Source organism: Glandiceps talaboti, chromosome 19, assembly GCF_964340395.1.
Source record: "Glandiceps talaboti chromosome 19, keGlaTala1.1, whole genome shotgun sequence".
In the NCBI taxonomy this organism is placed as follows: domain Eukaryota; kingdom Metazoa; phylum Hemichordata; class Enteropneusta; family Spengelidae; genus Glandiceps; species Glandiceps talaboti.
Genome location: NC_135567.1, coordinates 19918472 through 19931006, shown reverse-complemented (window position 1 = coordinate 19931006; position 12535 = coordinate 19918472). Strand labels below are relative to the sequence as shown.

Below are 12535 nucleotides of genomic sequence, written 5' to 3'. Positions count from 1 at the left end.
AAAATGCGTTGATCGCTGGGAAGCCCTGCGTAGTAAATGTATGATTCATTCCATGAAGCGATGACATCATCGTATAGACGAGTCAAAATAAACCTTCCCACTTCTCTCACGAGACGCCATTTCGAACGTTTTATACAAATACCTACATCACAAGCAGTAAACTAATTATAGAATTTATCAATTTTAAATTAAACCTAGATTTAATTTGATTGTAGACGCTTGACACCGTGTTTTGGTTGTGGAAAAATTAAAATATTACATGGTCAAGCCGTGCTCGACACTCCCTAATTTACAAATGCACACCGCGTACAATGTTAACGGTGCTGTAGACAGTTTGTGAAATATGGGCGATCAGCTGATAACTCCGTGTTTGTAAACGGTTACGGAATACGTTTCGGGGCAGGAATGTGGTAAATAACATCACATAGCTATATTGTCATGTAAGACAATTCGTTATTGTTCAAGCTCTGGGCCAAGTAGATCCCACAGGCCGACAGACGTACCGTCTTGCAGACCATACACAACTCCCATCATTTATTACAGACCGACCAGGCAGTTACTGAAAGTCAGACATCGCCTTTGATTCTGGACATTCACAACAACAATAAATAAATAAACTGTGCAATATTTGTTGATGGATTAAAACGATTTGTTACAAGATCAACGTCTCGTGCTAAAGAGATGAACATAGAACATTTGATTAACAAAAGACAGTGAGAAACGGAATTTTGACCGGTACATTGAACAACGACTGTAAACTGTCAAATTTTGAACACATCTAACAGTTAAAGTACGATTCGATCACCATTCGCTACCTCCTGACATAAACGTAAGAACGTGTATTTGTTGAACTATGGATAAGGAAAATATACTTACAGTAGCGTGCTCCTCTAAAAGGAAAGAAATACTGAGCCGAAATTCCACCGGATGACACTTCCTGCCGAGCATAATGACCACACTGACCCTTGACCTGCCGTTTTTATCCGAACATTACCGAATAAGGCCGGAAATCTACTGACGTCACTCCACTGACTTCGTGGTAAATTAGAGCGCCCTCACGTATGACGAAATCACATTGAGCTGCAACGTGAAAATGTCGTGAGGTGCGAGGTGGGCACTTTCTGCTGCGATAGAAGGTAGGACCCGACATTTTTTGTTATTCATAATTTTTTTATTCCGTGAGCATTATTTAGGCAAACTCTGATGAACAGTAACATCGCATTTGTAATTGTACGTTGAACAATTTTGCCCTGAATGTTGCCAGTGATCAACAACATCCCGCCGACTGGCATGGTACCGGTGTGTAGTCGACCGGTTTTGACTGGATTTTTACTACGAACCGGTATTTGTTTTTTTCTGAATGCATGAAAAATATGGGGTCGGATGAGTGGGAGTGATAGAATTCTACACTCTTTTTAATTCAGAGTTGTTAAAATCATAAAATATTAGTGTTCTAAAACTTTAGGTCTTCTGTTTTCGTCTTTGAAATTGAACCCACATTTTCCGCCATATTTATTTGTTTACAATCTGTCCATTAATTTACATTCGTACAGTACTCGAAGACTTATTGCATCGAGTACACAACTTTCTATGACACCGACGTAGCCTTACAATGTCGGAAGCAAGTTTGTAATTGCTGTGTTTGAAAATATTTGAAATATTTTTTCGAATTTGTCTATTTTGAGTGCAGTTTGATCAAACACGTTTTCGGTAACGTGATGGCTAGTGTCAATGACCTATTAGTATGTCTGCAGTGTGTTGCATAACGGTGGAGTTGACCGTCGCCGTCTCTGTTCGCCTGGCGGTCACGTTTTTAATTCAACACACTTCAATCAATATTAGAGAGAAACATGTGTGAAAGAATACATTAAGAAAATGTTTGCATGAGATTAAAATATTACAATTTCCATTGGGTCAAGGGCACTGCTGTGTACTCAGCAATGTACTGAAAAAAACTAGTTAGAAATTACATATTTTAGTACATATTGGTACAGCTGTAAAGAAATCTATCACAATTAAGCAACCTCCATGAATTAAGTTAAAATTTTGTGAAATTCTGCAAGCACATCAAAACATATTTTTCAAGGTCACCTTGTCCTCTGTCTAGACACTCAGAGGTCAACTTTCTTTTCATGTTTTGAACATTTTATAGTTGATTTACCAAGATTATGACAGTAAAGTCAGAAAGCAACATTAAAATGTCCGCAGGAAAAAGGATTAACGAAATGACAGGAATACAATGGAAACTGAGTAACAAAAGATTGCAAATTAGGGTACTGGGGATGTCGGGTCAAGTAAACAACATTCAGAACTTTGCATACATCATTATTTGAAATATTTCCACTGTCGTTTACACCGTGCATGCCTTTTATATCCTTAACATTCCCATCACAAATACCAGGAACTGAAAAACAGTCATCCAGTTGATTAACTTACAGAGAAAATATCCTTTCTATTCTATTGAAGGTTGTTTTGCATCTCCAGTGAGAGTTCAGTAACCAGTATAGCGCCCTCTATAGTCAAGCATGATTGTCAGCAGACTTAGCCGATTTGTAACCCCTGGCAACAGAGTGGCACAGGTGAGATATTAAGATTTTGTCTATACTGAAGGATAGATGTCTTTCACAGCTAGTTTTTATGTGCTTGAATTCTGTTATTTATTATTTTAACAAAGACATGTTATCGGGGTTTGAAATTAACTTTTTTTCTGTAATAGTCCTAATTGGCTACCAGTTTCAGAAATTGGTAGCCCAAGGATTGTGACCAATAATGCTATATTCCTGAACTAAAAACAGATTTCCTCTATTGGATATATGTGTATTAATAAAATAGTTTTATGTCTGCAGGACTCGAAATGACCAGTAGTCCCATGTCCACAGACTACCAATTCTTGTCATTGGACTACCATAATTTGCAGCTGGTAGCCCACTCAGACTACCACTGATTATGCAATGATTTGTCAATCAGTCACAAAATTCTAACCAATAACACAGTCCCTCATAAAGTTAGTGTTTATTGAGGCAGTTATGTAATGTCCAAATATGGTACAGTAATGTCCAAATATGGTAGAGTAATGTCCAAATATGGTACAGTAATGTCCAAATATGGTATATTTGTCAGCTCAGGATGCTACTTATAGTCACACAAACAGCTGGGGTTTACTGATTGGATGAACAACTTTTTGTGCTGATTGAGGGACTTTGACCAGATGTGGTTTAGTTAGAGACCACATTGGCATTTAATTAGTAATATATTTTACCATTGTATTTGAAAAAAACATTGACAAATTTTATGTTTATTTTTTCAGAATTCCACTGAAAAGACCATGAACAAGTCAGCAGTTGTTTTATCCCTCCTTGGAGTAGCACTAAGTATATTTGCTTCACATAGAATGGTGATGTATCACACACCAAAACGACTCAGATAAACCAAACCAAACCGAAAAACCCACCTGGTGTTAAATCAAGACATTGTTAACTACATGATCTCCCTCAACTCTCAACATATTGGAATGATCCTTCTATATTACAAGGTTGGATTAGTCCATATTTAAGAGTGTGGGGTAGAGATTTAAAATACAGGGACACAGGTTCTGTCACTAATTTTACCTTCAAATAGTCAATCCTCTCTGACTGACCTACACCATTCTATAAAATGGAGGGCATCACTAACTCTGAAAACTGTGTTTATATTTGAATTTTTTTGTCAAAGAAAGTCATATATTTGAAATTATCATTTACAGTGTGTGTATATATAACATTATATAGCAGTGTAGTTGTAATATTTGTCTGTGTGTGTATAAGACGTTAACTGTAGACCCCCAAACTCTAGTCTAGGGGCTATCCTTAGTTGCCTTGCATCAAATTGGTATAGAGGACACACTAACTTGCAGATAAATTGACTCTTTTTTTTGTTAATTCTTCAAATGTGTTCATGTTTTGTTGCCACAGTGATGGATATACTTTACATGTTTATATTCTATAAGGTTAATGACATGTAATGTGTGATATCCAGAACATAGACTGAACAATTCACCATTATGGCTGCTCCATATTGCTGTTACTACATCAAAGTGACAACAATGTGACACCCAGACGACAAGTCTATCTAGAGCATAAAGCTGAAGGCAACTATTTTTCATTTGTATACATGTCAAGAAACAGACAAAAGTTCATGAGATGAATTCTACAATTTGTGATCAAATATTCAAATTTCCTTTTTTTTTTTTGGGTCTATGTGTTAAGTTATTATGTTCGAAAATAACAAATGAAATAAAATTGAAAATACCAAATGATGGCGACAAGATTATTTTGTTATATTGCACAAAAAACTTAACATTTTAGAAAGACTAGCAGTCACAAATGAAATACTGTTGAGAAACTTTTTATGATTGCGTGTTATTAAAGTGATACGAATGATGGATAAAACTTATAAAACTTCAAAAGAAGGGCATTTTGTTTACTGCTATATATTGCAAACAGTTTGGCATGATTTCGGTTTTACAAAGATTTTCCACAGGGTAGGAGGAAAAATGTGAAAAAATAAATAATTTATTCTTCCTGACCCCTGTGGTTTTCCCCAATGAATTTATTGTTTGTTGGTGTTAATGTAAATGACAGATTAGCAAAGTTTGATGAACATTTGTTTTCTTAAAAAGACAAATTGTTCCTAGAAGAACCTGACCTGAACAGTAAATTCAGAAGATATTGTTTTAATGAGTCCAGATCTGGTTATCTGGCTCAATTTTGTCCAAGATAACTCAGTTACACGTTTTTGTTTTCATAATATTTCGTTACCTAGGATACTTAAAATAGCATATATTGGGTTATATATATCTTCTAATGAATGAGAAAAGATTTGTCCATCAAAATGATAAAATCTATGTTTTCTTGTGAGTGACCATATAGTAAGAGATAGGAAAACACCATATTTTGGTGTATCACTAGAAATTGCTGTGTCCGTGGCAATTCAAATTTGTTAAGAACACAGTGCTTGTGAGTCACTATATAGAGATAGGAGAACACCAAACTTGGTGTGTAACCATGTTGCTGGAAATTACATATTCAGTGATGCGTCAAATTGGCTTAGACATACTGCTTGTAAATCACCACATAGTATGAGATAGGTGTGTTGGTGGTACATCAAATTGGCCAAGAGGGGCACACTCATTGGCTCTATTCATTCAAACTGTACGAGGGCCAGTAGCTTGAGGTAGAACCTTGTTTTTGATTGGTCAGTACTGCATTTCATTGCATTGAATAGCCAATAAGGGGATGCCTTCCATAAATATGTATTGCTGAACTTGTGGTAACTCCCTAAGGTTAAATCTTCACTTGTTCTGAGCCCACATATATTCATTTGCAAGGTGCTCTTCTATTGGCTGATGGGAGGTACTACCTCAACCAATGAGGAAGCCTTTTATATATGTGCTTAGTTGAGGGGCAGCACATTAAGGGCAGAAGATTTATTTTTGTGAAAAGAAAGTGCTGCAATTTAGCTTGTAGTGAATGTAGACATATATTTATTTCACTTCCTGTTATATATGTTTTCACTTCCTGTTCTATATATTTCACCACTGTGTTACAAAAAAGTGAATGCAGACAATGTAATAGTTGAGTTTGGGGTTTTTGCCTGACATGTTTTGTAAATAAAGTACTTCAGAATTTGAACCACATTATTTGAGGCTCTCTGTTCTATTGGGAAAATGTTGATGAGTTTTGTTGAGTGTTATAGATCTGTTGTGTTCCAGACATCAGACAGTCTTGTCACCACTGTTAACAATGTGTAGAGTGTACTGATGATGACTCTATTTCACTGTGCAGTTGATCTGTAATATAAAATATGCCGATGTCTTGACAAGGTGTCCTCACACATTAGTCAAACACGGGGCACCCTCACACATCAGTCAACCCCTCTCATATTTGTAGAGAGAAGGCCAGTGAGGATGGGCCATCGGTCAACCCTCTCATGTTGGGAGAGAGGAGGGTGGAACAACGTGATGTAGTAGTATATATATATATATATATAGTTTATGTATTGAATTCTTGTACAATATCCCACAAAGAGATAAGATTGAACATCTATACTAGTTCTCAACTCCTTATTCACTTGAGAAGTCTGAAAGGCACGCCTGATAGAGCGCCCTCACACATCAGTCAACCCCTTTCACTATCAGGCCGGTGAGGGCAGAGTGACAATGTACATGCTCGTATTACAAGGTACATTTCAAAATATTCTCAACTCAATTTCTAAATAATTATGACCTCAACAACATTTTTTTATGACAAATTTCTTGCACTGAAATTTCTTAAAGTGTCTAAATAATTTTCAAAAAATTCAAAAATAATGTAAGTATTCATATAACTCGAATTCTGAAAGGCACTAAATATTTATGGAACTCAAGTGCTGAAAGGCACTAAATATTTCGTTTGATATATTTATTACAAAATCATTTTCCTCCCAAAATTGTCACCAAATTATTTGTCTTTCTGTGAACTTTTTGAACTTCTTGATTCTTAGACATAAGTCACAGAGATTATGGTTATTAATTATTTCATGCAATAATTTTGTGATAACATACAAACAAACACTTAAAAAAAGAATTTCATGAAGTCTCGAAATTTTTTGGTAGGAATGGTAGGACATTACATTGCCAAGGGCACATAATACAATATGTCATCTCAAGTTTCTTGTATGTGCATCCGATCGATATTTAACTAAGCCACACTGATTTTGAATAGCGCCCTCTCACAAATATAGTATTCCCATCATGCTTTGAGCATTTACTAACTCTGTCGGCTGTTGTTATTTTTCCGGTTTTCTCATGTTTCAATGATTTCTAACAACTAACAAGAAAGATGGATGAACTAGAAGATGTAACGTTACACGTATGGTCGGATATAAACTTGATTTTTTCGGTTGGAGGTGACAGACCTCGATCGAAGTTTGACGATGTGACTGTAAACAATCTCTCGGCATGCAAGTGTGGACTTCCGGAGAGTGAATGTACACAAACTACATTTAACCCTCGAGGTAAGAATTGTCGGTCACCATTTTCTCTGAGGGTTGAGGGATTGTGGTGTAATCAGAGATTTTTTATCATTGATACCTGATTCAATCAATGCAGATGATAATATTTGCGATTAAACATGACACAATATTGCACAAAGTTGCAAACATACCAAACATTCTCAAACTTGACACACGTGTACATGTAAATAGTCACTCATTTACACTAAACGTTGGAAAAATGTATCATAATTTTACTTTCCGGATAAGTTGACCTTAAAAAATGTATTTCTTTGTTCATATGTGTGTGTCTGTGTCTGTGTGTCTGTGTATGTATGTGTGTCTGTGTATGCATGGAAGTATAACGTGGGTTATACTTCCATGGTGTGTGTGTGTGTGTGTGTGTGTGTGTGTGTGTGTGTATGTATGTGTATGTATGTATGTATGTATGTATGTATGTATGTATATATGTATGTATGTATGTATGTATGTATGTATGTATGTATGTATGTATGTATGTATGTATGTATGTGTGTGTGTGTGGGGGGGGGTGTTTGGATGGATGTATGAATGTTGTGTTTGTGTGTGTTGATATATTTTTCTCTTGTACATAGTTTATTTATTTACTTTAATTTATTGTAAACACATGTCCATTTATTGCAATAAATCAATGAACATACAGATCAACTAAGTTGATTGGAGAATTGATTAAACTAAATTTATTCACCCATAATGGTAAATGCATTTTTTTTGTCTTTTACAGATTGTTGTAAAGTATGGGACGAAGCTAAGAGAACCAACAATACAGACAGACTGATCAAATTCTTTGAGAAATGTAGTCAATTTTTATTACATCGTTTTAAAGACAACAATCCAACAGATAAAGGTAAATATTGTTTACAGTAAATGGTTAATAAGATAGTGGATTCCACACTATGGTAAATAGCAAAACAAAAACTGTTATAATTATTATGACGTGGGCTGGATAGTGACAAGATCTACACTAGATGATAACATGTCTAGACACTCTGCACAGTCCTTAGGCACATCGTTAAAATGGTTGTTTTGTATGTACTGATATCTACTGCATAATTGTACTACAATATCCTTGTACTGTGGGTCCTCATTGACTACATAGGGCTAACCATTTGTTGACATGTTAGTTGTTACTGCGACTCCACATTATTGCGACCCAAGCATCGCAGAAACACGTCAATAAATGATTAGCCCTTATGTAGTCAATGAGGACCCACAGTACAATTATGCAGTAGATATCGGTACATACAAAACAGCTAGGTATATTCCTTCTTCAAGATAACAAAATCTAACAGTGTCATTTTAATTTTGCGAAGTTAGTTTAGGAACTTAGAAATACTCTGTGAAGAGTTTGAACCGTTCAATAAGTCAAATGACATTGTAGTGAATACTTAAAACCATGAATTTCTTTTCACAGATAAAAGTGTCCTGGTTAACTTTCTTTTCACAGATAAAAGTGTCCTGGTTAACTTTCTTTTCACAGATAAAAGTGTCCTGGTTAACTTTCTTTTCACAGATAAAAGTGTCCTGGTTAACTTTCTTTTCACAGATAAAAGTGTCCTGGTTAACTTTCTGTGTCTGAATGGAGTTGTGAAGAAACAAGAAGTTAATATGACATCACTAGATGGAGAGCCATTGAATGATTCACTGCAAGTATTGGAATGTACTGAATTAGGAACACCATGTCAAATCATGACAAAACCACCACATATAGATGGTAGTGTACAAGGACCACCACATCAAACTGCAACAGAGCCACCACATATAGATGGTAGTGTACAAGGACCACCACATCAAACTGCAACAGAACCACCACATATAGATGGTAGTGTACAAGGACCACCACATCAAACTGCAACAGAACCACCACATATAGATGGTAGTGTACAAGGACCAATACATCTTATCACAACGAAACCACAACAACTAGATGATGTTGAAACAGGAACACCCCAGCTGAACAGTAGTATTGTGCAAGAAATATATGAAAACATTAAAAGAACTACACAAAAACCACCAGAAAACATTGATCCATCTACGACTGGACCACCAGAAAACATAGCTATGTCTGAAATAGGAACATCACAGGATAGAGTCAGCTACATGCATGGACAACCAGATGGGGTTATAAATACAGTGTATAAACTACCAGAACAGGCAATATGTACTGTAAAAAGACCACCACAAGAGATAACCAGCAACAGGCAAGGACAACCAGAAGGGATAGCTAGCAACATGCGAGGACAACTAGAAGAGATAACCAGCAACACGCAAGGACAACCAGAAGGTAAAAGTCTTCCACAACAGGTAGCAAGAATTTTGAAAACATCGCCAAAAGATACGCCACAAAGAGCTGAAAATAATACTGGTGAAATCGGTGCACTTTTACGTAATGTGTTAGATCATAATAAACACATAGGAAAGAAAACTACAAACTCACCGGAAGAAGTAAAGAAACAGATTGTGTTCAAGATCATTTATCCAAAAGTGGATTCCAAAAATGATGAAACAAAAAGAATCGAAATGAAAAATACAGCTCAAAGAGCAGTGTCACACCAGGCTAACAATGAAACATATAACATGTGTACTGACAGTGTTGGACAAAACCCTCAAATGTTGAGTAAAAGTGTGTCACTAGATGACAAAACTTTACCGCGTGTTACTTCAAAATCAGAAGTAAACGACAGTCAGCTAAAGAAGACTAATTCTTCAAGTGCTCAAACAAGAGAATTACACGATAATGAAGATAACTTACCCAGATTGAAAAGTATCAGTTCTGTGAAATCCCTGCAAGAAGTAGATTCAAGTACTAAAGACACAGCATTGCTTGCATGTCAAGTTACAAACCCAATGAAAACACAACTTGAGGAATTACTAATGTCAGAAGATAGCATTGTCACAAGTAACAAAACGTGGAAAGACTCTGTGATTTCCGACAAACACGGCAGAAAAATTAATAATACTGTTATATATGTAAAGGGGAATATTAACCCTTCAGAGGTGTACAGGAATGATAAAGATAGTTCAAGAATCAACTCTATGTCATTCAAAGAAACACATCAACAGGGGGCACCATCATACAGTAATAACATTGTGCTGAGTGACAAAGTTTTGTTCAGGGTTGATCCTAGCACCGAAGTACAGACCAAAAATATTGCTGATTTATGCTCGGATGTGAAGCGAAACATTCAACGCACAGAACCATGTCAAAGTGATGATGGTACACTCGGATTTCATTCTACGCCCGTACAAAGTATCCAAACAACAGAGGTATCATTGCAAGAATGTAATATTGTAAATAATGTTGTAACAAAGAACACTACAGTGAGAAATACAATAGATATTGATGGCAGTAAAATGAGTGATACAGACGATAAAAGTGTTGATTCATCCTTACTGTTAATTACAAGAGATACTGATTTTGATAATAATAGTGATATTTCAGCAGCGCAAATGTCTGTACCAAATAGAATTAACGTTGAATGCAACAAAATATCATGCCAGGTTACAACAAGACGTGAGTCATGTGATGATGGAGATGGAAAAACAAAAGAGCATCTGCCAAATAAACGCGTTAAACTGAATCCCAGTGTTACAGATTCATCAGATTGTAGTTTCCATGGAAACCAACAAGATATCATAGCAACAGCAAGTGAAAGTGTACTTCCACAAATAACTTCTACAGGTGAATGGAAATCATCGGATGGAAATATTGTTGTAAAAGAAGAGATAGATTCCGGTGCTGAGGATGATGGTCATGATGATGATTCAGTGCAGAATCATTTTGTTGTCGTTGGAAATATGAAGTCAGAGAATGGGAGTTATGATAATACAATGACTGTGAACTCAGCCAGTGATAAAAAGACTACGTACTCATCCAGTGATAAAACGACTACGTACTCATCCAGTGATACTACAAGGACTGCATACTCAGCCAATGATAATACAACGACTATGTATTCAGCCAGTGATAATACAGCAACTGAGTACTCATCCAGTGTCAATACAAGGACTGCGTACTCGTCCAGTGATAATACGACTATGCACTCAGCCAGTGATAATACGACTACGCTCTCATCCAGTAATAATATGAGTGCGCACTCATCCAGTGATGTTACCATGACGAATAAAAGTAACACAACTAAAAACAATACAGCCACCAATGGCATAGTTTATGTTAAACAGATCAAAAACTCAAAAACGCAGGAAAATCTACAACATGTAATGTTTCTATATCCTAATCAAGTACCGGAAGATCACGAGGAAGTGTTGTGTTTGTGTCCCGAGTGTGGGAAGGTTTTTTGGGATAAAAACGATCTTATAGAGCATCTCAAGTGTCATGAGATGTTGGAATGTAATCTATGTAACAAAATATTTGGTGGTGAATTACAGTTGAGAAAACATCAACAAATACATCAAGATATACGCCCATTTGAATGCACCAAATGTAAAAAGAGTTTCCGACAAAAAGGCTCGTTAGATTCTCATTCGCGAATCCACACGGGTGAAAAACCGTTTCAGTGTAAATTTTGCGATGAATCTTTCTGTCACAGACGAAGTTGTGACATCCATGAACGGCATCATACTGGTCACTTTCCTTTCCCTTGTGGATATTGCAAGAAGGGATTTCACCAGCGGTCCACTTTAGCCGATCACATGACGACACACACAGGGGAGAAACCATATCTTTGTGATGTGTGCGGAAGAGACTTCGCGATCAAAAGAACATTTGAGATACATATGGTGACACATACAGGGGAGAAAAATGTTTGTTGTGAGGTTTGTAGAAAACGTTTCAGTTGTAAAAAATATCTGAGAGTACATATGAGGGTACATACTGGAGAAACACCGTACCAATGTGATATTTGTGGTAAACTTTTCAAACAGAAAAGTAATCTGACGTCACATCAAAAGGTACATAAAAAGAAAAAATGAAATCAATAATCGATTTTCCGGTTCCAGGATGCATTGCGCGAGATGATGTCACTTATGTTGTTACATTTAGTCTTGTTTTGTCTTTATTACGTTTGAAATAACATTTTTATCAGGAAATTATGGAAACACATGTTGACCTCTTTGATTATGAGTGATTTATAGAACAAATAATAAACGCCAAAGTCCAGTGAAGGCCTTGTGGGTTCAGTGTTAATGCAGGAAACAGCCAAATGATCACCTCTATTGCAAAGATAACATCAGGTATTCATAGACCAGTGAACGAACATTCAAAAAATGTATGCAAATATGTCTAGCAACATGATACCCATAGCAACAGCCAAATGATTGTGTATATTGCAAAGATAACATTGTTGGATAGGCAACTGGATAATTATTCAGTAAATGAACACCTTTACCTAGTATGGATCAGCATGTTGGCAAACATTTTTTAAAAACTGCACATTTTGTTCTACAATACCATTGGTGCTATTTTTTTAAAATTAACTTTGTAACCACAGAAAATTACCCAAATAAAAAATAAAAGGATATATGTTTT

The 12535-nt window shown here is 36.0% G+C and overlaps 2 protein-coding genes and 1 long non-coding RNA gene across 3 annotated transcripts in view; 2 read left to right on the top strand and 1 right to left on the bottom strand.

Annotated features, from left to right (window-relative positions):
* Positions 1-960, bottom strand: part of LOC144450264 (uncharacterized) — a 35424-nt gene extending 34464 nt beyond the window's left edge. Inside the window, exon 1 of the mRNA XM_078140860.1 lies at positions 877-960. The gene's annotated coding sequence lies outside the window, so the exon portion shown is untranslated. The remainder of the gene's footprint in view (positions 1-876) is intronic.
* A 79-nt stretch (positions 961-1039) lies between these two features.
* LOC144449966 (uncharacterized) lies at positions 1040-5674 on the top strand. Its single transcript, XR_013482200.1, has 3 exons — positions 1040-1136; positions 2467-2579; positions 3308-5674. It is a non-coding gene; the product is annotated as an uncharacterized LOC144449966 (long non-coding RNA).
* Positions 5675-6789: 1115 nt separating this feature from the next.
* Positions 6790-12517, top strand: LOC144450149 (uncharacterized). Its single transcript, XM_078140718.1, has 3 exons — positions 6790-7032; positions 7772-7894; positions 8594-12517. The coding sequence occupies exons 1-3, from the start codon at positions 6858-6860 to the stop codon at positions 11977-11979; spliced, it is 3684 nt and encodes a 1227-aa protein (XP_077996844.1). The 5' UTR covers positions 6790-6857; the 3' UTR covers positions 11980-12517.
* The last annotated feature ends 18 nt before the right edge of the window (positions 12518-12535 follow it).